The following is a 21928-nucleotide window of genomic DNA, read 5'->3' on the forward strand; positions in this document are numbered from 1 at the left end:
AGCAGTGCGGCTAAATTTTACAAGTTTTTCTTTTGTTTTTCTGTGTATGGCATCCCAGTCGACGGAAACGCGAAACAAAGTGGGCGTCGAGCGGGATGTGGAGCCGTCATTATTGCAAATGAAGAAGAATTAAAAGTTCTGTAGAAAGACTTCCACAGCTTATGTTAAACAGATTTTTTAAGTTTATTACTTAGAAACAATATTCCCTTTAATCTTTTAATGCGAGTTGACTGGTAACAAGAAAATAATAATAACCGCCGCCAGTTATCGACAACTATTGCAAGTAATACCATGTTTGTAATTATGTTGACTTTCAATTCAGGTGTTTTCAATACCGCTAGTTGCCTGCGAGTATCTAGTACGGTTTCACTTTACGTTTAAGTTTTTACACGGTATAATGCCGGGCTCAGTGTTATCTTTGCCGTCTTCGTAGCCATTCGGCTCCTTCAGTATCCCTTCTGAACAGAAAACCTTCAATCTGTAGCCTTGAAATGGTTGGCTTTAATCACGTGAAAAGAAGTAATTCGTAAATGTTTCTGCGGAAATGTGTTTCTGGAAAAAAGGGTGGGTAAAGAGAGCGTCATGTTTTTTTTTTTTTTTTTTTTTTTTTTTTTTTTTTCTAACAAGGTTTCGTATTTCTTTTTAGCGCCACGCCTGTATCAAGTAATTTTTGAGAAAAATCTAAATTAGCAACTTGTGGGGTTTTCAAAACTTTAATCACAGCCTCAGGCCAGCTCCCTGCCATGGGAAACTTGATTAACTTTGGCAACTGAGAAAGGAGTTTGAAAAATTCATGACAAGAGAAATGAATAATGCGTAATGTATGTAGTAAAACATGAAGGAAAATTTCCTGTTACCACGCCAAAGTGACTAAATCTCGAAAACATTTGCATAATTCCGAGAAGCTTAGACAGAAATAGAATAGGCTAGGTCACGGTACGGCATTCAGACTTTTTGTCACTGACAATATTTCGTAATAAAGTGAAATCAAACAAAGCTGAATATTCATTTAGGAGTTGTCTTTGTCCTGTCAAGTGGCCGACTCTTTCATGATATAACAATCAAGTCATTTTTTACGTTAATTTATTTTCGACTATTAGGAGCCATTTAATTTTTCGCTTGTTACTCGTAAACGTGACAACTAGCAATGTTAGTAATCTGTTAACGGCGTGAACAAGTTTATATTCGATTCTTTGTCTTCACCCAACGGAAGCTTAGGAATCGATATATCACACAATAGGGTGTATGGTGTTGACAACTTATGAATTACTGTCAAACGTGTCGTCGCCGTTCACTCAACCGTGCCCATGTGTTAATTTCGTCCACGCTCGGTTCCGTTGATGTCTTCGCGATCCAGTTTCTTAAATTTTTCTAGCCTATACTCGCACCTGACATTTTGCGCGTTTGGTGAAGTGAAAAAGATCAATCCTTTGTTCTAAATCTATGACCAAGCGAGGACACAATGTGCTAAGGAGTCGAAACGAGAATTGAACACGGGCCAAGCTTGGATTGTAGCGCATGTTAATTTAGTGATTCAGCGCTTGTGGCCGTTTTCAATTACGCAGTAAGTAAAAGATTTTTCAATTGTTTAGTCATTTTAACTCTTCAAAAATGCACAAAGAGCTCATTCCGACGTTATTTGCTTTAATTTGAATACGTTTAAGTTGGCTATACAAGTCCCCTGTATTGAGAACAAAGTCGATACGATGCGTGATCAATGATGAGATAGAAGGCATCTCGCTCTGAATGTAGTGTTGTCATCGTAATTGTTGGATTTCTCTTGATTTAACCTGAACGATCCGGGAAGATGTTTTCTTTCTTTTAAACGTTAGTAAACATCCTGGCTATGACTCTTTCCTCCGGCAGGGACGAAGAAATCCCGTACAAGAAAACGGCTTCCCGTCACAGCGTCCTGACATCACAAGACCCAGCCAGCACTATTGTTCATTACAGGATCGAGGCGATGTTGGATGAATTAGCCCAGTGAAAGCTCAAGAGTATCGCTTGTAACACTAGAAATGCCGAGCTTATCTTTCAGCTATCGCAATGGCAAAATCATCGTTTGGCTTCTTTTGGGAATCGTTGGATTTTCCGCACAACAATTTAAAGGTAGGTTAGAAATTAAATTCGACAATGTTGTTGGTTTCGAGTGCGCGAGGAACGTTAATAGATACATCATAAACAACAATTCGTCGGCAACTTTCTTCTGGACTCTACTATAACTTGTTACCTGGCTTAGCAGAGGTTCCTTGGTCGCCGTATGTACCGGCTGCGTTGCAATGCAGCTAAATGAATTTAACGGATCGGAAAAATAATAGGAAGCCTCAAGCCGTAATTGTACGCCGGTTACATTGAACTTATAAGCCAGTTCGCGCAGCCGGTCATTCAAAACTGAAAATAGGATAGCATTGCGAGTATTTATTTGGAAAGCTGAAGCAAATACAGTATTCTAAGTGAGAATTTCACAGCGGTGGTGTGCCCGTAAGCGGGGAGTCTAAAGAGAAGGAGTTTTCACGCAGCGCATGAATTTGAGTTATTCTCGATGTGTATATGCATAATATGTGCAAGGCCTGGCGGAGTGCACGATGCCAGAAATATTGGTTCCCTTTAGCTGATGGCGTTGCCGTTGTTGTTAGCATACGTGAATAACTTTATGGTCCTTTGACGTTTGTAGAAAAGGCTGATTCATTGTCAGAATTGTTCGTTTGTTCTTAATATATCCGGAACCGGTCGTCGTCGGCACTCGTTAGTCGGTTCAGGCGCATGTGAATTTGCAATTCTTGTTCCTTTTATGACCTAAACCTTTTAAACCTTTGACTCAAAATTCATTTAAAGCAAACCTTTCTCTGAGGCCGTAAGCACTTTCCAAGCAAATCTAAGGACCTTAAAATTTTTATATTTTGTTTGTAGTTAGGCAAATTTTATTTTGTTGTTTTCGTGCTCATAAACAGTATTAATTAAGCGGTACACATTTGCAAAGTATTTCACACGAGGAATTTAAATGGCTTTGTTGTATATTGCGTTAGAACTTCAAAGGGCTTCCGATATGCAATGGTGTTTTTCGAGCGACTTAACGATATTTGTTAAAAGGACCAGAAAGCTAAATAAAAGGCTTATTTAAATTTAACCATCGACAGCTGATAGGTAAAGAGATTTTGATAATTACACCATATTAAATGTCTCCCATTAAAAGGGACAAGAACGGAAAAATAATGGAGAGATTTTGGTAGGGGTCCAAACTTTCTTTTCTGGCTTTGAATTTCAATTTGTGGGCGATTTTTCGGAGTAGTTTGTCGATCATCATAGCTTCGAGGTTTTGTTGCCACACATTACCGATTTTTAATATATTTATAACCATGGAAACGAAAAAGGATAAAATAACCGTATAAAGATTCATTTCGTGGTGAATAGTGAATATGAAGCGACTTTAATGAAATCTGTAAATTATTAGAAAAACAAGCCTACTTACTAAATAACGTATTCCATTCGAAATCGTACTTGATCACCGTCTTGAATTGGTGTTTTCTCAGCCTCTTTTCGTTTTGAAAGAAGGTGACTATGAATGTTTTTACAAAAATCGCCGAATTTCAAGGCATGTCAAATGATGTTGCAGACAAAATCGACGAGACATTGATTTTTTTATTGCGTTCTTCAATGTTTTGTTTAGACTTATTTCGTTTGCACGACGTTACTCTGCAAGCAGTGTTCATTCGATCTTCCTAGAAAAATCGTGAACAGGAAATCAGAGATAAAGCAGTAAAAAGATCGGATCATGAACTGCCATTTCTTGTCAAAACAACCGGCGTTTTGTACATTTTGTTTTGTGGGCGAAGTATAAAAGAAGATCAATTTTTCCTCAAGTGGGTTTCAAGGAAAATGCAAACGTCTATCGGAGATCCGGTGTTCGTTTACATTTTCTTTTCAATATTTTTCAGTATATCGTGTTTTTGACTTTTTCACCCCCACCACCCCCAATTTATACTGCTTATTTAAGAGATCTCTAAAGGAGGATTTTGCTATTGCTCCTGATGGTGTAAGAAATTAAAGAAACAAAAAACAAAAGGATGATAGTATTGAAATCGGACGTGTTTACATTGCCGGCGCATCTGTTTTCAAATAATTAAGGAGATTTTCATTTTGCATGCTACTTTGCTCAATTACGGTATCTGTTGTTTAGTCTGTTCTCATCCAAACGGTAAACATGCTAAATTGTTTTATCAACGTTTTACTTGCACGAAAGCAGACTGTCAGTGACTGGAGTCTTACCTCCGCGGCCTAATATAAGAATTTTCTCAAACCTTTCAACGTACATGCACACAGGTGACCTTAACGTAATAAATGCGTCGAGAAATTCGCCCCTAAAGTGTGACGAGACGCCAAAAGAAGTTTAGCCTCTAAAGAAGTCCGGACTTTCAGTCTAGACATCCTTATCTAGGCTGCTGTTTCTTTATTTCGATTTTACCATTTCAATGACTAGTGACAAGCAATTTATTGAGCTCGCACATCACACAAAGGAAACCCATTCAATGAAATGTCAAACATGATTATGACCTTGGAAACATAATTTACGCCTGAATAATTAAGCACGTCAGGTTTAAAATTAAAAGAAAACATTGAACTGCTAAGTGCGTGTGGACCTCCTGTGAATTCTTCCAGCTGAAATTTCCATTCAGTTGTCCCAGCTACACGCGAAGGTCACAGCTTTCACCTTTCACGTGCAGGAATTTGTTTCCGTGCTGGTAAGAGAAGCATATAATTTATGTTGGGAGCAGCGTTTCTAATTTTAGAAAATTATGTCAAAATTTTGGCATTTTTTAAAAAAATATTTGCTTCCCAAAGGGCAAAAATTACAATTGCAGCAAATAAAGATAATGTCGGTGTTTCGAAGTTTATTTTGACAGTTGTGTAGCCTGCAGATCAGGCTTTTTTCAGGCGAGCGCGGAGCATGAGTCACGACTAGCGCCTCGCGCTTCCCTCTGCTCGCCTGAAAAACGCACAAAAATAACCCTTGTTCTGCAGGCTAACAGTTATGCATCAGTCAATTCCAGCAATGCCCATTCCCCACCTCCCCCTCCCCCCCCTCTACCACCGGGGCGTTTTTTTTTTTTTAATATTGTCCGTCCCGGGGGTCGGGCATCATTCTATCCTGTGGCTTCTTACGGCCTCGTGATTTTCACCTCACAATACTGTAGCTTCGGTTCAATGATAAATTCATCAGCAAAGACAAACAATTCTTGATTTACTACGTCTGAGGAGGAGATTTAAATGACATGGTAGATCCCACAGAAAGACTTATCCGAGACTCAACTTGGCTGGATAAGCTTTTATTGGAATAAACGTAAGCACAGAAGCAAAGACGTCTTTTTTAACTGCACTGACTGTACTGTGGAGCTTTTTTGTCCCGGCCGTGTGGCATTTGCCAGTTTCAGTATTTTCAAAAAATGCGGGCTAATGCCCGGGGATAAGGCCCCCCCTTTCTTACCCCGGGGGGCATGGGCACTCTTAAAATTGACTGCTGCATTTAAAGGGCTAATTTCATTTGGAATTTTTCGCTTTTTGGGTCAAAACTGTGTTTAAAAGACCATTTCCGAGTTGCTGTAAACCTCATTATGAAAGCGAGGCTAGGTTCAAAGCTATTCATATGAAAACTAGTTTTGTTTGCATATGAATGAAACTTTTGGGAAGCAGGGATGGCACAGTGATGAGAGCACTCGCCTCCCACCAATCTGGCCAGGGTTCGATTCCCGGACTCGGCGTCATATGTGGGTTGCGTTTGTTGTTGGTTCTCGTCCTTACTCCGAGAGGTTTTCCTTCGGGTACTCCGGTTTTCCCCTCTCCTCAAAAAACAACACTTCTAAATTCCAATTCGATCTGGAAAGTGTCCCTAATTAGTGCTCTGCGCTAAAAACATTGACACTTTAATAAAGTGATTTATTTTATTTATTTTTATTTAATTTTCATAATAAAAACTTTACATTTAGCCTCGCTTTCATAATGAGGTTAAAAGCAACTCGGAAATGGCCTATTCTAAAATACAACACGAAGATATCAAATGGTCAACAATGAGACCATAATCAGTTTTAAGTGATTTTTTTTTTCTAAAACAAAGAAAAGAACCGAAAAATTGGCCAGTTACAGTCTATTTCTATCCTGTCTATCCGTAGCCAAAGGCACTTCTTTATAGTTTCAGAAAACGGATATAAAGTTTAACGTTTAACGAAAGCGAACTACATATTATTTTCGGTTTCCACCAGTGTGACATGGCCCGTTTAAAGGCATTAAAAATGCAGGGAACATCAAATAAGGTCTAAAAGAACTACTGCAGGAGCGGCAAAGGGCAAGGGATTATTAACGCGGTTTGGCATTCTCTCCACACGTAAACGACAACCGCGTATCCAGAGTCCTCAGCGGTTAGTCGCCAGGAGAGACTCAAGCGAATTCGAAAAAAATTAAAATTTTTGATGGGCTGCCCTGGCGACCAACCGCTGGTCAAAGAGCCTGAGGACTGTGGTTACGAGATTGCGTAAACGATCGCCAGACAACCTTGTTCCCAGGGTCTCTCTTTTTCTGCCTGTCCCCCAAGAAAGAGAGACCCTGGGAACGATGTTGAAATGAAAGATCGAAAAGGGAGGTTCAAAAACAGTGGGCAGAGCATGCGCACAGTATTAATTAGCAACAAAGTAGCGTGTTAGATCGATATTCTTTTAGGAATGAAATAGTCAGGTTTATTCACGAATTCAATGATTTCTTCTGTAGGTAGAGTGATTTCAAATGTATTCGAATTATTCTTGATATTTGGTTTACCTTTGATTCCAGGGTGTCCTTTAACTTTTTAAAGTAATTACGAATATACGGGACGACTCCCTTTTAATTTTTTTAACCTGAACAAGTAAAAGGTTATTTGAAGTAACGACAAACGAAACCGTCGACCATGTTACAGTGGTCATATAAAGACAATTATTAAAAACTAGATCATCGTATAATGCAATTCCAGGGATTTGATTGGCTTAGCGGCAATTGTATATGAGCCCTCATACCATTACCGAGAAATAGAGACCATTTAGTTGTATTCTGGTTGTTCTTGCAAAGCGGAATCGGCGAGACCTAGCAGTATAGTTCTTGGTTGTTTTTAATAAAACAGTTGTTCCACTCACGCTTGTTGGATGTGAGATGATTACAGCCAACTCGGCGCCTCGTTGGGGTATTTATCATTCCAACGCGCGTGTGGAATAATTGTTAATTATCCTCAGATAGGTAATGGCTGTCCATCCTGATGAGATTCTTTTGCTGTAGTCTTTGCAGCTCCGCCTGAAGTTAAACAGACCTCAGGGCCGCGGTTGGTTGTACCTGTTGGGCAAGAGGAAGTGAAACTACAGTGTCACGTGAAAAATGCTCAAGATTATACCTGGTACAAAAATGGCGCACAGTTCTCTGCACCATTGCCTCCGCGTTACACTATTAAAGCGTACAGGTTTCTTGAAATCACCAATGCTGTGAAATCCGACAGTGGGCTGTTCTTTTGCGTGACATCAAACAACGTTGGGAGTGCAAACTGCTCAGTTGAATTGTTGGTTGAAGGTATGGATATTTCTCTCCTCTATTCCATTATTGTTCCGTGCATTGCTTTGTACTGGTCCACTTTCACATGTCCGATTCCATTTCTCGCTCGAGCTCGCAATGGAAATAGCAAGCGCCATCTACAAATGGCGATTTTAGTGCGGCAACGCAAAAGTCGATACTACTACCCTTTAATTGTAGGTGCTTGTAAACAATTTTCGACCACGCCTGTGGAGCAGGGATGGGCTGTTGTCATGATTATGCAGGTTTAGTTTGTGCGTTGTTCGTGTACTTCGGTTTTTTCTTCCTCAAAACAACAACATGAACGACAACAGCTTCTGAATCACCCAACGTAGTGCGCAACAATTTAGGAATGTACACACGCCTCAATCCTGACATGCGCATGCGTGGACTCACACAAAAAAGCGAAACATGGGCTGCTCGTTTCACAGTTGTACGCTGTACGTAAAATTAACCCTTCAACCTCTAGTATCAAAGAACAAATTCTCCTATCTTTTTTATACTTCACTTCTCCTATCCTTCCTATTCCATACTTTTCTACTTTTCTTATAAAAGTACTGTGGAGAAGTTATTAAAATATAAAAAAAAAATTAACCTTGTGTGATCATATCCTTAATAATAATTCTCATGACCTCAGGGGTTGAATAAGCATTGACATTACAAGGAGAAATTTGATGCTGATCACTGTTACTCTAAGTAATCTCAATATGGGTTTTCTTTTCTTCATTTCAGACCCGACTGTTTCACCTTCCGGCATCACAGGAGGTATATAAAAAATCCTCTAGCAGTAGTTTGAAAAATTTTAATTATCTCGCGCAATCCCTTTAAACTTTAAATCCTTTCCTTCAATTTGGTAACAACACCAACACAGAAATAGATAACCTGAATACATATAGTTCGTAAACTAACAAGCAAACAAACAAACGTCTTTGGTTTTCGATATTATTATTTAAGGGCGGTGCCTACTAATACCGAAGTATTTTTGCGCGGTTTATGACTATGCGGGAAAACAGATTTTAGCAAGGGCTATTGGAATCCAAAAAGAAAATTGGGGGGTAACCACGCATTTTTCAGAGGTAATTAATCAACAATAATTCAAAAGAGCAGTAAAATACAAAGCAATGTATGGCGTTTTTTTTCCATAATGAAGCTTTATTATTTCTGAAAAGTGCACGGTTACCCCCAATTTTCTTTTTGGATACCATGGACACTTGCTGCGCAAAAATATCCCTGCATTAGTAGGCACCACCCATAGGAAACCTGAGCATCTCGAGATGCGCAGAACGTATGCGCAGTAACAAAAGTAGGCCCCCTCCTTAAAGCGGCTGATAAACGCGAATCAATCTTTTGTCTTCTCTCTCGTTTATTTACCCTTTTACACCTAATATCAAAGAACAAGATCTCCTATCTTGCCCCATAATTTTCTCTTAAAAGTGCTGGGGAGAAGGTTTTAAAATATCAAGCCAATTCACCTTAGTTGATCATATCCTTAACATTCATGACCTCGGGGGTTGAAAAAGCGTTGTTAGGCATTGATAGGTTCAAGCGTTGTTCGCTAAAAAGCATCAGTTTTCGTCGTTTCGTTCGTCGTTAGTGAAAGTAAAAGCAAAAGAGGAAATCCTCATTGACATATGTAAGTTGAATTGCTACCGCTGTGTTAGCTTATACTCCAGTTTTGAACAACGGGATCAGTGCACAGGGATTCAAGTTTACCACTTCGGTAGGCGTCGATAAATAAATTGCTCAGCCATTCTTCTATTTGCTTGAAGCTATTCTAATCTTGTTCTGGTGTTACAGAAAAGCCACAATTTCTGTACCCAAAACAAATGGAGTCAGTTAAAGAACATTACAAGGAAGGCGACAAGTTTGAACTTACGTGTGAGGCAAATGGCGTCCCCAGTCCTGTGGTCACGTGGTACAAAGACGGCAAAGTCTATTTGGGAAGACATCGGTCCGGACATGTGATAACACCCGGTTCATATGACTATAAGATAAGTTTCATTGGGGTGGACATCAACGATAGAGGAACATACATGTGTAATGTGTCCAACGCGTATGGATGGTTGAATCATACCTACACGCTTTTTGTCGAAGGTAGGTCCAGTCGTCAACCTGAGTTTTTGTGTTGTTAGAGGCGATGTTACACGAATGCTGAGTTAAAAATCATTACCGTGTAACATTGTAACGATTTTTGAGGGAGCAAGTTGTCATAGCAACAACGACAAAATGCAAGTTGTTCAAGAAAAAGTATCACGCGAATTTGATGACATTTCAAAAATATTTGAAAGGAAATGCGATGCCATATTTTAAGCCCGGTGAACAAATGAGAGTGATGTATTATTCAGTAATGACACAGGCAAACTCGGAAAAAGAAATTCCGAGTGCTCCTATCAGTCGAATCTAAGACCTTCCGATTACTAGTTCGGATGCTCTACCACTGAGCTATTTCTTTCCTCTCGTAGTTCTAGAATTAGTTTTAGGTAAGAGAAGCTCTTATTTCACCATTTTAAACAAAAGAGTTCAAAAACCACATGACTTCACTTTTAATCTGTCGTCAAAAACTTGCAACACATCGGCACAACAAACTGTTGAGTATAAATCGTCCGCGCGCCATGTTAATTTTGAACGCGGTTGTTGTGTCAAGCATCGTTGTTCAAAATTTTGCCGTAACATCCCCTAAAGTAATAAATCATACATAAATGCATATTTGTTCCCGGGTTTATAGCGAACTCGGAGAAAACACCCGAAATGGTTGCATTGGCGGAACGATTCCTTGGGGAGGGGGAGGGGATCCTTACCCTAAATTAGACCAAGTTCAGTTGCATTTTGCAAACTTATACTAGGCTAAAGACCAAAAATCCCTATCCTATCCAAGACTCGCTAGTTTCCAGAAACTCGGTCACTACCACAGTCTAGCCAAAACAAAATCTTCTACATTTTTGAGTGTCAATTCCCGCAAAACCCTTTTCTAAACTAAATTCTTCAAGCAATATATTGATCAGTTTCCTGGAAATTGATACCCTATTCTAGACTAAAACGCTCTGATTTCTATACCCTATCCCAGACTAAAACTCTAGGGCACATACCTACGTAGCTTATGTATGGGAGTAGCCCCTCCCCCACTTCCCCCGGGGGAACGATGTGTCGAATCTCGAGAGACGAGTACTTCAAGTCATCGGTCTGATGCTATCCTCCGAACAGTGTGAGAAATGATACTGAAAGATATTCACTTAGCTTTTGTGACTCCACGTTAAGGGTAAGATCAATGACAGCATTAATTATTATCTGCCACACTGAAGTGAGTATCTGAGACCGCTATCTGATTGTGATTATTGTTCTTTGCAGAAAAAGTACGTAGCGAGCCTCAAATATATTTCATATGGGAACAGAAATCCCCCCTCTATGTTGGTGAAAGCGTAGAAATCTTTTGCAACGTTCTGACCAAGGATCCCAAGACGAAATACCGCTGGTATTATAGCGATTCAGACAGCTCGGATGAAAACAACTTAGGCGGCCTCATCGATCTACGCCGGTATAAACAACCGCCTTATATTATTGAAGATGAAATGACTTTGGCACAAATAAAGTTTACCCTGAGGTTAGAAAACTTGACCATTGACCAGTCTGGTTTTTATGGATGTCAGGCCGAGAATTCCGTTGGAAATGGATCGCGTAAGACGAACGTTACTATTGTATACCCGCCTGTTACTCCATCGGAAACAGGTAGGCCATGCTTTAACACTGGAATTTAACAATTATTCCACGAGCGCGCGTTGGATATGAGAGTGATAAATCGCCTACGAGGCTCGTAGCGCTGAACAACAAGCGTGAGTGCAATAATTGTTTTATTAAAAACAATCAAGAAATATTGCTAGATCTTGCTGATTTCGCTCTGCAAGACAACCAGAAGACAATTTAATAGTCGCTATTTCTCGGGCACGGTAAAGTGGCTCATATACCATGGCCAAATCCCGGGAATTGCATTATGCAATCATTCAGTTTTTAATAATATTCAATATTTGACATTGAATGCACCAATGTTGGAATACTAAGTTATTCAAAAATTGGAGTAAATTTTTCAAAATTTTAAAAAGATTTAAACAATCTTTGGAGTGAATTATTTACAAATGTCATTCATATAGATTTTTAAAAGCGTTCAGTTGATGGTAACCTGCTAAATTAAAACATCCGGTTTTTCCTGGTCTTGTTTCACATGAAGAGAACTGCATCGCGCTGCAAAACCACAAGGAACCCAGGCTGTTTTAGGCAACGACAAAAACTGTCAATTAACAGTCATATAAAGTTTTCAAACCACATCAATTGTTATTTATGTGCCATTTCTTGGCTGTCTAAGTCGCAGTTCAGTGAAACTTTAAAAACACTGGCTAAAATGCGACTATATGTATTTTGACATCGGCCCTATTTTCTCTGAGAAAAATGGGGTTTATGGGTGGGCGGGGCGGAATTCCTGGTTAAAGGAAAACGATAACTCCGTTCGTTTGTTGATCGCTGCATGTATTTTATAATCTTTCGCAGGCCCGCTCCCGTCAACTACTCTTTCAATCTCACAAACCTTTACGGACCCAATCGTTGCATCTTCGGGCTCCCATCCTGTTTTAAGCAAGCTCGAGGTTGGCCTCTTTGCCGGCGCCGGTGGACTTTTCACTCTGCTGCTGCTTTTCGGTGTTATTTGGTTCTGTGTGCGGATGAGAAAGCGGAAGAAGACGATGAAATGTGCTGAAGCTAAATACGAAGCACCAACAGAAAGGGTTGTCATTGAACCGCAAAGCTTCGCTCCGAGAACGGCGTCGGTCTCCTCCACTGGGTCAGCGGCAGCTTTGTTCATGCGCCAAAGGAGCATTCGCGGTCGGTTGGAATCGAGGCTAACACAAGTAAGAATTCCGCCGTTGTGCACCAGCTTAAAACCTTAGCACAATCAAGTAAATGGTTTACCTGTGTGGTTTACATGAGTGGGGAGGTCGGTTCATTTATTCTTACAGAGAGAAGTTCTCGCGTTTGTTTTAGGAAACATAAATAGTAACATCGGCGACGACACCGAGAACGCCAGTAAAAAAAAGTTTCAATAAGTAAAACAGTCACTTTGCATCTGGGTTATACTTTTGGTACTTTTTCGCCATTCCGTGCAAAAAAATCAACGTGAAATGACCAAATTAAATGTCTTTTGGGGGAGCGTGAAAACACGACGCAATCGGCGTCCTGAGGAATTCAGAAAATTTTTCTTGCCAATCAAAAGCGGAGAATTCAATGCTTCTGGAATTAGTTCGGTAACGGTAATCGCCCAGGGGCTCTCCCCTTCTAACAATAAACTTTCGCCCACGAAAATCCGTTGTTCCCGACTAACTGCCCCTGGGTCTCCGAGGATGCCCTAACTATTGAGGAAAAGCTATTCGTTATGAGTGGTAATTCGTATGACAATAGCGTAACAAAGAAACTTAACTATACCATCTTAGTCATGGCCTATTACATTTATACTGGTAAACTACATAACAAGGCTATTTCCCTGCCTGAGCTCGAGTTTGTATATGAAGTACATAAAAGCTTTATGTATTAAGTAAGGTTATATCTACACCATACCGGATAGCTCTTGTGCCGGCACCAAAAACATTTCGGATAGGGCTCCCGTTCACACACAAAACGCCGATTTCGGATCGATTTTTGTGCCGTAGCGATGTTGCGCTGCTTCGGTCTTGAAAGTGAATCGTCACATACCGGGTAGGTTTTTCGAGACACTTTCTTAAGTCGTGAGAACAGAGAATCGAACCTAACAAGGAGCGAGGATTGGATTCTAGTGGAAAGATGGCGGCGGTTTTGGGCCACTTCTGTTCACACCAGGCCGGAGTATTTTTCACAACGGCATGAAATGCTGTCCAGCATAGTGTAGACATAGCCTAAGTATATTGCGTGTCAATTATTTGCGACTTAATTAAATGTTAGAAAACAAAGTAAATTTGAGGCATCATCGTCATCATCATTATCATCATCATCATCGTCGTATGCTAACATTATGAAAATAATTGCCAGGTATCGGAAATTGAGGTGCCATATGATGAAACTTGGGAGATTGACAGAAACCTTCTTGTGCTGTCTGACATTCTTGGTGAAGGCGCGTTTGGTCGAGTGGTTAAAGCTGAAGCGATTGGTCTGAACAACACGTCTAATACGGTCACTGTAGCTGTTAAAATGTTAAAAGGTGAGTGATTTGAGAGTGTTTTCAGAACTGCAGTGGAAATACGTTTGCAGTAATATTGGAAGTGTCTGATCAGTAGAGGTGTGATACCTTCAATAAATCCGGCAGCAGTCAGTCAGTCAATCAATTAGTCAACCAATTAACCAGTGAGCCCGTCAACCCATCTATCCATCCATCCATCCAGCGAGCCAGCAAGCCAGTCAGTCAGTCAGTCAGTCCGTCGATCGGTCGGTCGGTCTGTCCGTCCGTCCCTCCATCAGTCAGTCAGTCAGACAGTCAGTCGGTCGGTCGGTCGGTCAGTCGGTCAGTCAGGCAGTCAGTCAATCAGTCAGTCAGTTAGTCACTTCGAAAGTCAATCAATCAATATTCCGGTTAGCTAGCTTGAGCTGTTAGCATCTCTCTAGTTTAATAATGATTTTTCACTAAGAATTTCAGGGATAATCAGTAACCAAAACAACTATGTAGCGAAAGGTTCCTCAGTGAGATCCCAACTTATGCGACAAATTGGCATCATCGCGGTTCTGAATTGATATAATGGATAAACTGGATGGTGAAGCCATCCTTGAAAAACGTCATTATACTTGCTAAATTTTGTTACCCGTATTTGCTCATATTTCCATGGAATTTGTGCGGTAAAAGCAATAATTTATTATTATTCACAGAGGATGCCACGGATCAAGAACTGATGGATTTGGTATCAGAAATGAAGGTGATGAAAACTATTGGAAAGCACAAGAACATCGTCAACTTATTGGGAGTTTGTACTCAGGAAGGTAAATCTTAATAAGCACCAGGGTTTTTGCGTTAACGGCAAACCGGAAACGGCAGTTTCAGGTTAGGCGTTTGGCGTTTGACGTTTATGGCTTCTACCGCTTTAGCTACACCTCTCACTTGAAGTGGCCGCCATATTGAATTTGCGAACAGCAGTAGTGCTGTTTTTCATACAGCAACATAAAGATCCATGTTCGCCCTCTCGCGTTAGTTTACCTCTAAACATTACATACAAATATGACATTTTTACGTTTCAAAAAATTGAAAGGTACGACTCAAATCGCTGAGGTAAATGACTTACGTGAAAACCTACCTCTCCACGTTGAAAACCGCAAACGTAACGTCAGAGCCTTGTCACGTGATCTCTAGCCGTTCGCCGTCCGAGGTTTTTGCCGAAAAGCCCAGTGCTAAATATCTCTAATATTACAGAGTTCCTGGAAGGATATCAGACAAAAGGGCGTTAAATAATTGCAGGGAGGAGGCTGTAATGTGCACTGATTATTTCTGCACAGGGATAACAAATCAGAGATGAATTTAAAAAACTCACGTGGCCTTTCTGCCGTCATGTAAGTTTGGTGCGCCAAGCCGCCATTTTGAACTTTTCTTGTGCGTCTTACCGTGAAGTCTCCAGTCAGATAACGAAATTATTTTTATGATGTTGTAACCAGCATGCGTATTCTATTACTTGCCCACGCGGTCTGACGGTTCATTTTCAGTAATGTTAGCATCTCCCCTAAGCCCTTCACCGTCAGCTATTGCTTGTCTGTTATTTTTTTTAATCTTCTCTACTCCTTTCTAGGTCCCTTGTACGTTGTTGTCGAATACGCGGCTTATGGTGACCTGCGTCAGTTTCTTCAAGATAGGAGACCTGGGCTTGAGTACGAAGTTGGTTCCCAGTCTTCCGAGGTCCTCAGTTTGCAGGATCTGTTGTCCTTCTGTTATCAAGTCGCAAAAGGGATGGAATTTCTTTCCTCCAGAAAGGTAAATACCTTTTGAAGTCAGTAAAGTTGATCAAGCTCCTCATTGTAATTGAATATGTTACTCGTTCTGCTACATGCTAGCTTCCCTTTTTAACGTAATCTGTATTTTATTTGTGCAAACATTTTTTTTTTCTTTAACATACACGCTGAGCTAAAACTTCTTCTTAACATTTTGTCCTTCAAGGTTTCAAAATATCTTTTGCATGTAATAATTAAAAGTGAGCAGCTCCTCCGGAAAGAAGTTCGCATGCTCGTTAATTTCAAACAGCCACAATTTATGCACAAACTTGCAGTAAAGGTTAGATCCAAGTATCGGACTGAAGTTTTTACTCTAAATAAGAAAAATAGGTAAAACGGATTCATGGGAAACACCACAAATAAGCCCGGCTGCAAATGGTTACCCACTTGCGAGCTTTCAGGGGTTGGGTTTTAAGGAAAAGAATTAATTACTTGCCATTCCATATTTGCAGTGCATCCATCGAGATCTAGCAGCCCGAAATATTCTGGTGGCTTTGGATCGAGTTATGAAGATTGCCGATTTCGGTCTGGCGAGGAACATACATGAAGATGACTATTATAGGAAAACGACTGACGTAAGATTGTGTTAACGTTTCTGTGTAGCCTCCCGCTCTCATAAATGGACACTGCGTTTGCGATGCCCAACGCTGACAGCTCCGTGAAACACTTACCCCAATTTTCTTTTTGGATTGAACAGCCTTGGTTATTTTCAGTCACATACGAACACAACATTTTAAACTCCCATTAACTTATAACGGACAGCTCTCAGTGCTAAGTGGACCCTCAGTCGTGACTCAAGCCACATATAAGTATTATATTCTTAACATCTCATAAGTGGATACCTCTACTTAAGGAACTCTTGAATGTGGTCCTTGATGCATGCATGTCCATTCTGGTAGTCTTTTTCTCCAGACGAAGGAACAATATTCCACATGAAATTCGAAACAAACCTACAAAAAAGTGGTTTAAAAATACACTCAAACAATACGGTTATGTTCCCCAGCAGTGACCAATATTTAACAATTATTGGACGAGGTTGAGCAAAAGATCGTGATTTGTCAGTGGCGAGCAGATCAATTATTTGCCGAAGCCGAAGGCTGGGGCAAATAATTGATCTGCGAGATTACCGAGCTCAATAATTGTTTTATCATTCGATCACCGAGTTTGTTTTTCATAATTTTTCAAGATGTCAAATCACTCTGCATTTTCACACAAGAGCATGGTTACAATAACGCATGAGCAGAAAATTATTTGCAGCAAAACACGGTTGGACAGTATGCAGACCATTATTTGTAGGCAGTTATTTGTAGGTCACGTGGTTTGCTCTCGGCCAATGAAAAGGAAGGAAAAATGCATCGAATGATAATTGCATTTATTGTTATATGCTTTTACATTTATTTTTGTTGGCTAATTAATTATTCCTTTCTTTACTGTAATTATCATTCTGTGATAAAGGGGCACAATATTAGTTAAACCAGATGTGTCCCTCTCCTCTCCATGTGCTGTAATTTAGTTAGGCTTAAAACTTATTTGTAAAACAGGGGTGTATAAATACAAATACAAATACGAGAGAATGAAATTGATGGCGTCTGTGCACAGGCTATGCACTTTATGCAGACTCCCGTTATCTCGAGCTACGTGCTAATTCCCCTTTGTAAAATATTTTTATTTTTTTCAGGGGCGACTGCCTGTGAAGTGGATGGCACTCGAGGCGTTAATTGACAGAGTTTACACCACGCAGAGTGATGTGTGAGTAGTAATTTCTTCTAGAAACCAATAATTCGCGATCATAAGTTTTCCTTCCCATTCCTTTTTCATTCCCTCCTGTTATCGTACTCTCCTCAGCTCCCCTCTCTTTCCCCCCTCCCCTATTTGTACCTTCCCCTGTATTTCCTTTACGCCCCCCCCCCCCCCACCTGCCATCTCGCCGTGCCAGTAAACGTTTACATTCAACATCCAAATAATTACCGTAACGTGTTCATTGTTCTGTGTTCCTTTAGGTGGTCTTTTGGAGTATTAACGTGGGAAATTGTGACATTCGGTAAGTGTCAAACCTTTTTATTATTATTATTATTATTATTATTATTATTATTATTATTATTTTATTATTATTATTATTATTATTATTATTATTTAAATTAGTATTATTATTATTATTATTATTATTATTATTATTATTATTATTATTATTATTATTAAATTGTTAATGCCATTTAAAAGTTTTGCAAAACAAAAAAATTGACCTGAGGTCAGCATTGGTGGATGTAGGAAAGGTTCACCGTCCCACCCTCCCCTCCCCTCTTCCCAATGTAAGCCCCCTCCCGCCTTACGGAAATGTTTCCGTCATTGGTCAGGATTTTCCCGATATCTTTTGTTTCCTCCTTTGTTTTCTAGTGCCTTTTCTTTGATAAACAATCAGAGTTGTGTTAGCTTAGTTTTGTTTTGATTTTAAGGTGGCTCTCCTTACCCCGGTATTCCAGTGGAAAAGCTCTATTCTTTGCTCAAGTCCGGCTACAGGATGATTCGACCGATCAACTGCTCCAAAGAACTGTAAGTTAACGGAGGCAAAAGGAGTTGAAAGCCTTCTTCGTTTAAGTTTGCATGTCATGTTTCTTGAGTTCTTGTTTGTCTTTTATTGCTTTTACTATAGGTACCAGCTTATGCTGAACTGTTGGAACGAATACGCTGAGAATAGACCAACGTTTCCGGATCTTGTGCGTGAGTTCGATCGAATGATATCGACGATTTCAGACAAGGTATATACCTCTCTAATAAAGATAAATGTTGTTGTTGTTGTTTGTTTATTTTTTTGTTTTTATTGCAATCAATGATTTTCTGATACTTGATAATTTCGATACTACTTTGCAATAGACCCTTCTCCAAAATGGCGGCCGAAAACTCAAATAAGTTAAAATTAAAAACGTATACCCGCACTAGAAAGAGCACTTTTACTTTAGTAACCCTGCAAAGTTTGAGCATATCAGGTGTAATATCAGCTGAGAAAATGTTAGTTGAAAAATGAAAAATTTACAGACGTTTGTATGACTGGGGGTATGACGTATGATCTTACATTTCCTAAGCTGATATAACACCTGATATATGCTGAAACTTTGCAAGGTTACTAAAGAAAAGGTGCTCTTTCCAGTGCTGGTATCAGTTTTTCATTCAGTTCAATTTTAACTCATTCAAATCTGTTGCCGCCGTTTTGGAGAAGGGTTTATTACCTTATGTGGAAAAGTATCAGTATAAAGAATAAAGATAAATGGTTACTAAGGCACGGTGCCTCCTTTTGTTACTGCGCATACGTTCTGCGTACCTTGGGATTATCCGTGAAACTCTATATTCTTAAAGGAAACCTCCACTCTCGAAACATGTTAAGGTTACATTATTGAAAATACAATTTTCTTTGAAATTTCCTTGGAAATCATGGAAATAATATTTCAGTGTCGGAAAAAAACATAATTTGATTATCGGCTATTTTCGCTTTTAAATTTCCCGCGCGCCGCCGTCTTGGATTTCATGACGTAATAAGGTTGCTCAATTGTTTTACACAAAAGAACTTCTGCTGAATAACAATAGCGGCAACCATTAACGTCATCAAATTCAAAATGGCTGCCCCCAGGAAATTTAAAAGCGAAAGTTGTCGATAATCATAGCTAATTTTTAACACACTTGAATGTCATTTCTACGTTTTAGACAAATATTTAGAATTTAGACACTATTTCCAACGCTTACCCGTCAATTTGTTGTGAGAGTGGAGGTTCTCTTTAAGGACGATACCTATTAATTCCAAGAAGATCATACCAAGTGCTACTCAAATGCAAAAAGAAAATTGGGGGTAACCACGCATTGCCAGAGGTAAATAAGCTTCAATTTCAAAACAAAATCCCCTACATTGTTATGTATTTTAAAGCTTTTGGAAAATGTGTGGTTACGTGGGATTTCAATAGCCCTTACTAGAATCTTATTATTTTTCGCATAGTTATAAACTGCACGAAAATACCTTTGTATTAGGTGGCTGGCACCATCCTTAAATGGCCACCAGTGTCCGAAAGACATCCCAAAATTTAGCAAAGCTAAATACAGAAGAAAGACAGACAGACAGAGCGGAAAGAAAGAAAAATGAATATTTATTGCACCACTCATAAAAACGTGCATTTAATTTATACCAAACAAAAGCTTACGCTAACTCATTCCTTGAATTTGTTGTACGAGCACAACCAAATTTCTTACAAATATGTTAGTTCACATTTTTTTTTATTTGAAATTGTACGTTTGACCTACAGTAGCAAAGTTTGAAGAAGACTAACAAAGCTAATTTCAGACACTTGCGTGCAATGATGGTGGTGGTGTCGAAACGTGGAGGAGTTTATTCTCGTTTGTTGTTCACTTTCGTTGCTATGGAAACTATTCTCTTCCTTTCAGGAATACCTCGACCTCCAGCCTCCGCTTGTTAGCCCTCTTTTAGCCAGAACGCCTTCGTCTTCCGAAGAGGACAACGTGTTTGGAAGCTCAGAGCACGTATGCGACTTGACGAAAAGTAGCAACAGTTTGAATTTTGATGAAGGGGGAGGGTATCAAGATGGCGTGGATGACATAGAAGACGATGTTGGCGACGGTTACGCGGACATAAGACACGACCCTGATATTGAACCTCTTTTGGATTTCAGCGGAAGCAAAACGAGCTTGTCTTCAAAATCCTCATTTTTCGGGAAGAGATCACTGAACCAGCTCAATGGGAGCATTGTTTCGCTATCTTCTCAGCTTAGCAAACAAATAGAGGCCATAGAGGATTGTGACAGCGATAACGGCGACGAACATATTGGTCTTCTTGAAAACGATGCCAGTAGTGACGACGCGTTTGAAACTGGTGACACTAGTATTGCGAAAACCGGTTTGACAAGTTCACCGGGCTCATCAAAGGGAGTGCCACCCTCGCAAAGCTCGGGTGTCATGGAAACAAACCTGGATTCTGGGGAAGTCGATCCAATGGTTTTGATGGAGTACACTCTTCCACCAAAGTCAAACCCCCAGCGAAGGCCGTCTCAGCAGACGGAGGTTTAAGACGAAAGAGTTGACAATTAAAGCAAGGAAAACAACGAATGGACACTTCTGAAGATTGCCGTTTGGAAAAATGTTTCTTGTAGTTAACTCAAGCCAGAAGTACTGAGAGATTGAATTTTTTTCCGATCAAGTAACGAACTTCTCGAAGCTCTTGGCCTCTCATATTATGTTTTCCAGGCAAGTGGGCGTCTTGAAGGTGGTCTATGAAGGAAGAAGAATTCCGATCCCTGTGCCAGAATGATAGATTGCACCACGCTTCATTGTGCTGTACAAGTTACAATGTCCAACATCATGGTTCATCCGCATAAAGCCTTTATCTCGGGGATCCTATTTTACTGAGCCCAGGCTTTCAAGCCAATGGGAATCCCAGATGTTTTTAGAGATAAAAGTCAATTAGAGAAATGATAAATTTAGTCACAAAGACGACGAGATACACCAGTTTAGCATCCAGGCTTTTCCTTTTCGCTAGCTTATTGTCACTTTAACGTTTGATGACAGGGTCATCCATTCGTGAGAAATTAAGGAAGCAAAAAGGGAAAGACATTTTTCATCTGGATGCAAGACAAATTTGATCCGCTCAAGTGAAGTATATTAAAGAGTAAACTACTCCTTTATATGCACTCCCTTAACGTTATTTCAAAGGTCCCATTATTTTAGTTCGCCACCTTACGTGGCTCTTATACGCCACGTAAGGTGGCAGCGTCGTGGTTCAGAAGCTCTTTTTCGAAATTATAAAGACGTGCAAACTACGTTTATCGATTTGCGTACACTTCAGCAAAAAGTAATGACAAGGTTTTACCTTCAAACGCATTCACCATAATTTGTGAGTACTGTAAATGCTCAACTGGGACTTCAGAAGAAGTCATATTAGAAAGAGGGGATTGAGGGAGGGAGGAAAGAGGGGATTGGGGGAGGGGAGATTCAGCCCAATGAAAATCTTCCACTTTAATGTCCTTGACCCTCTGTCTTTACCTACAGTTTGATAATCCTTTTTTTATTTCTTTTCTATCAGCTCCAAACATTAATAGTAACGGGGCTTCTAATTACTCTTTCACGGCAACTACAAAAATGTTGTAAAACTTTCGTTTCTTTTCTTAAAATGAAAACTTGCAATGTGGTATTCGTGTTTTAAACTCTATAAGAGTATAACTATTCCTAATAAAAAAAAAAGTGCTCAAAGTGTACATGTGCTGCTTGTGCTGATAAAGAGGTGTTAATTGAAGGACAGTGTTCATTGATCGGTAACCCAAGACTGGCTTGTATATGTAATCGCATGAGGACGAGTAGAATTAAGGATTAATTTTCACGC

General features: G+C 39.8%; 1 protein-coding gene across 1 annotated transcript; it reads left to right on the plus strand.

Moving 5' to 3' along the window:
- The first annotated feature begins 1104 nt into the window (after positions 1-1104).
- LOC146465870 (fibroblast growth factor receptor 4-like) lies at positions 1105-21803 on the plus strand. The gene is made up of 16 exons (XM_085127931.1): positions 1105-1564; positions 1867-2109; positions 7294-7578; positions 8311-8343; positions 9376-9672; positions 10924-11301; positions 12115-12470; positions 13621-13789; positions 14449-14559; positions 15357-15538; positions 16008-16130; positions 17234-17304; positions 17556-17596; positions 18009-18105; positions 18206-18311; positions 19981-21803. Exons 2-16 carry the CDS (start codon positions 2019-2021, stop codon positions 20617-20619), a joined length of 2979 nt encoding a protein of 992 aa, XP_084984057.1. The 5' UTR covers positions 1105-1564; positions 1867-2018; the 3' UTR covers positions 20620-21803.
- The last annotated feature ends 125 nt before the right edge of the window (positions 21804-21928 follow it).

The sequence above is a fragment of the Pavona decussata genome, unplaced genomic scaffold (genome assembly GCF_977016875.1).
Source record: "Pavona decussata unplaced genomic scaffold, jaPavDecu1.1 SCAFFOLD_155, whole genome shotgun sequence".
NCBI classification, from domain to species: domain Eukaryota; kingdom Metazoa; phylum Cnidaria; class Anthozoa; order Scleractinia; family Agariciidae; genus Pavona; species Pavona decussata.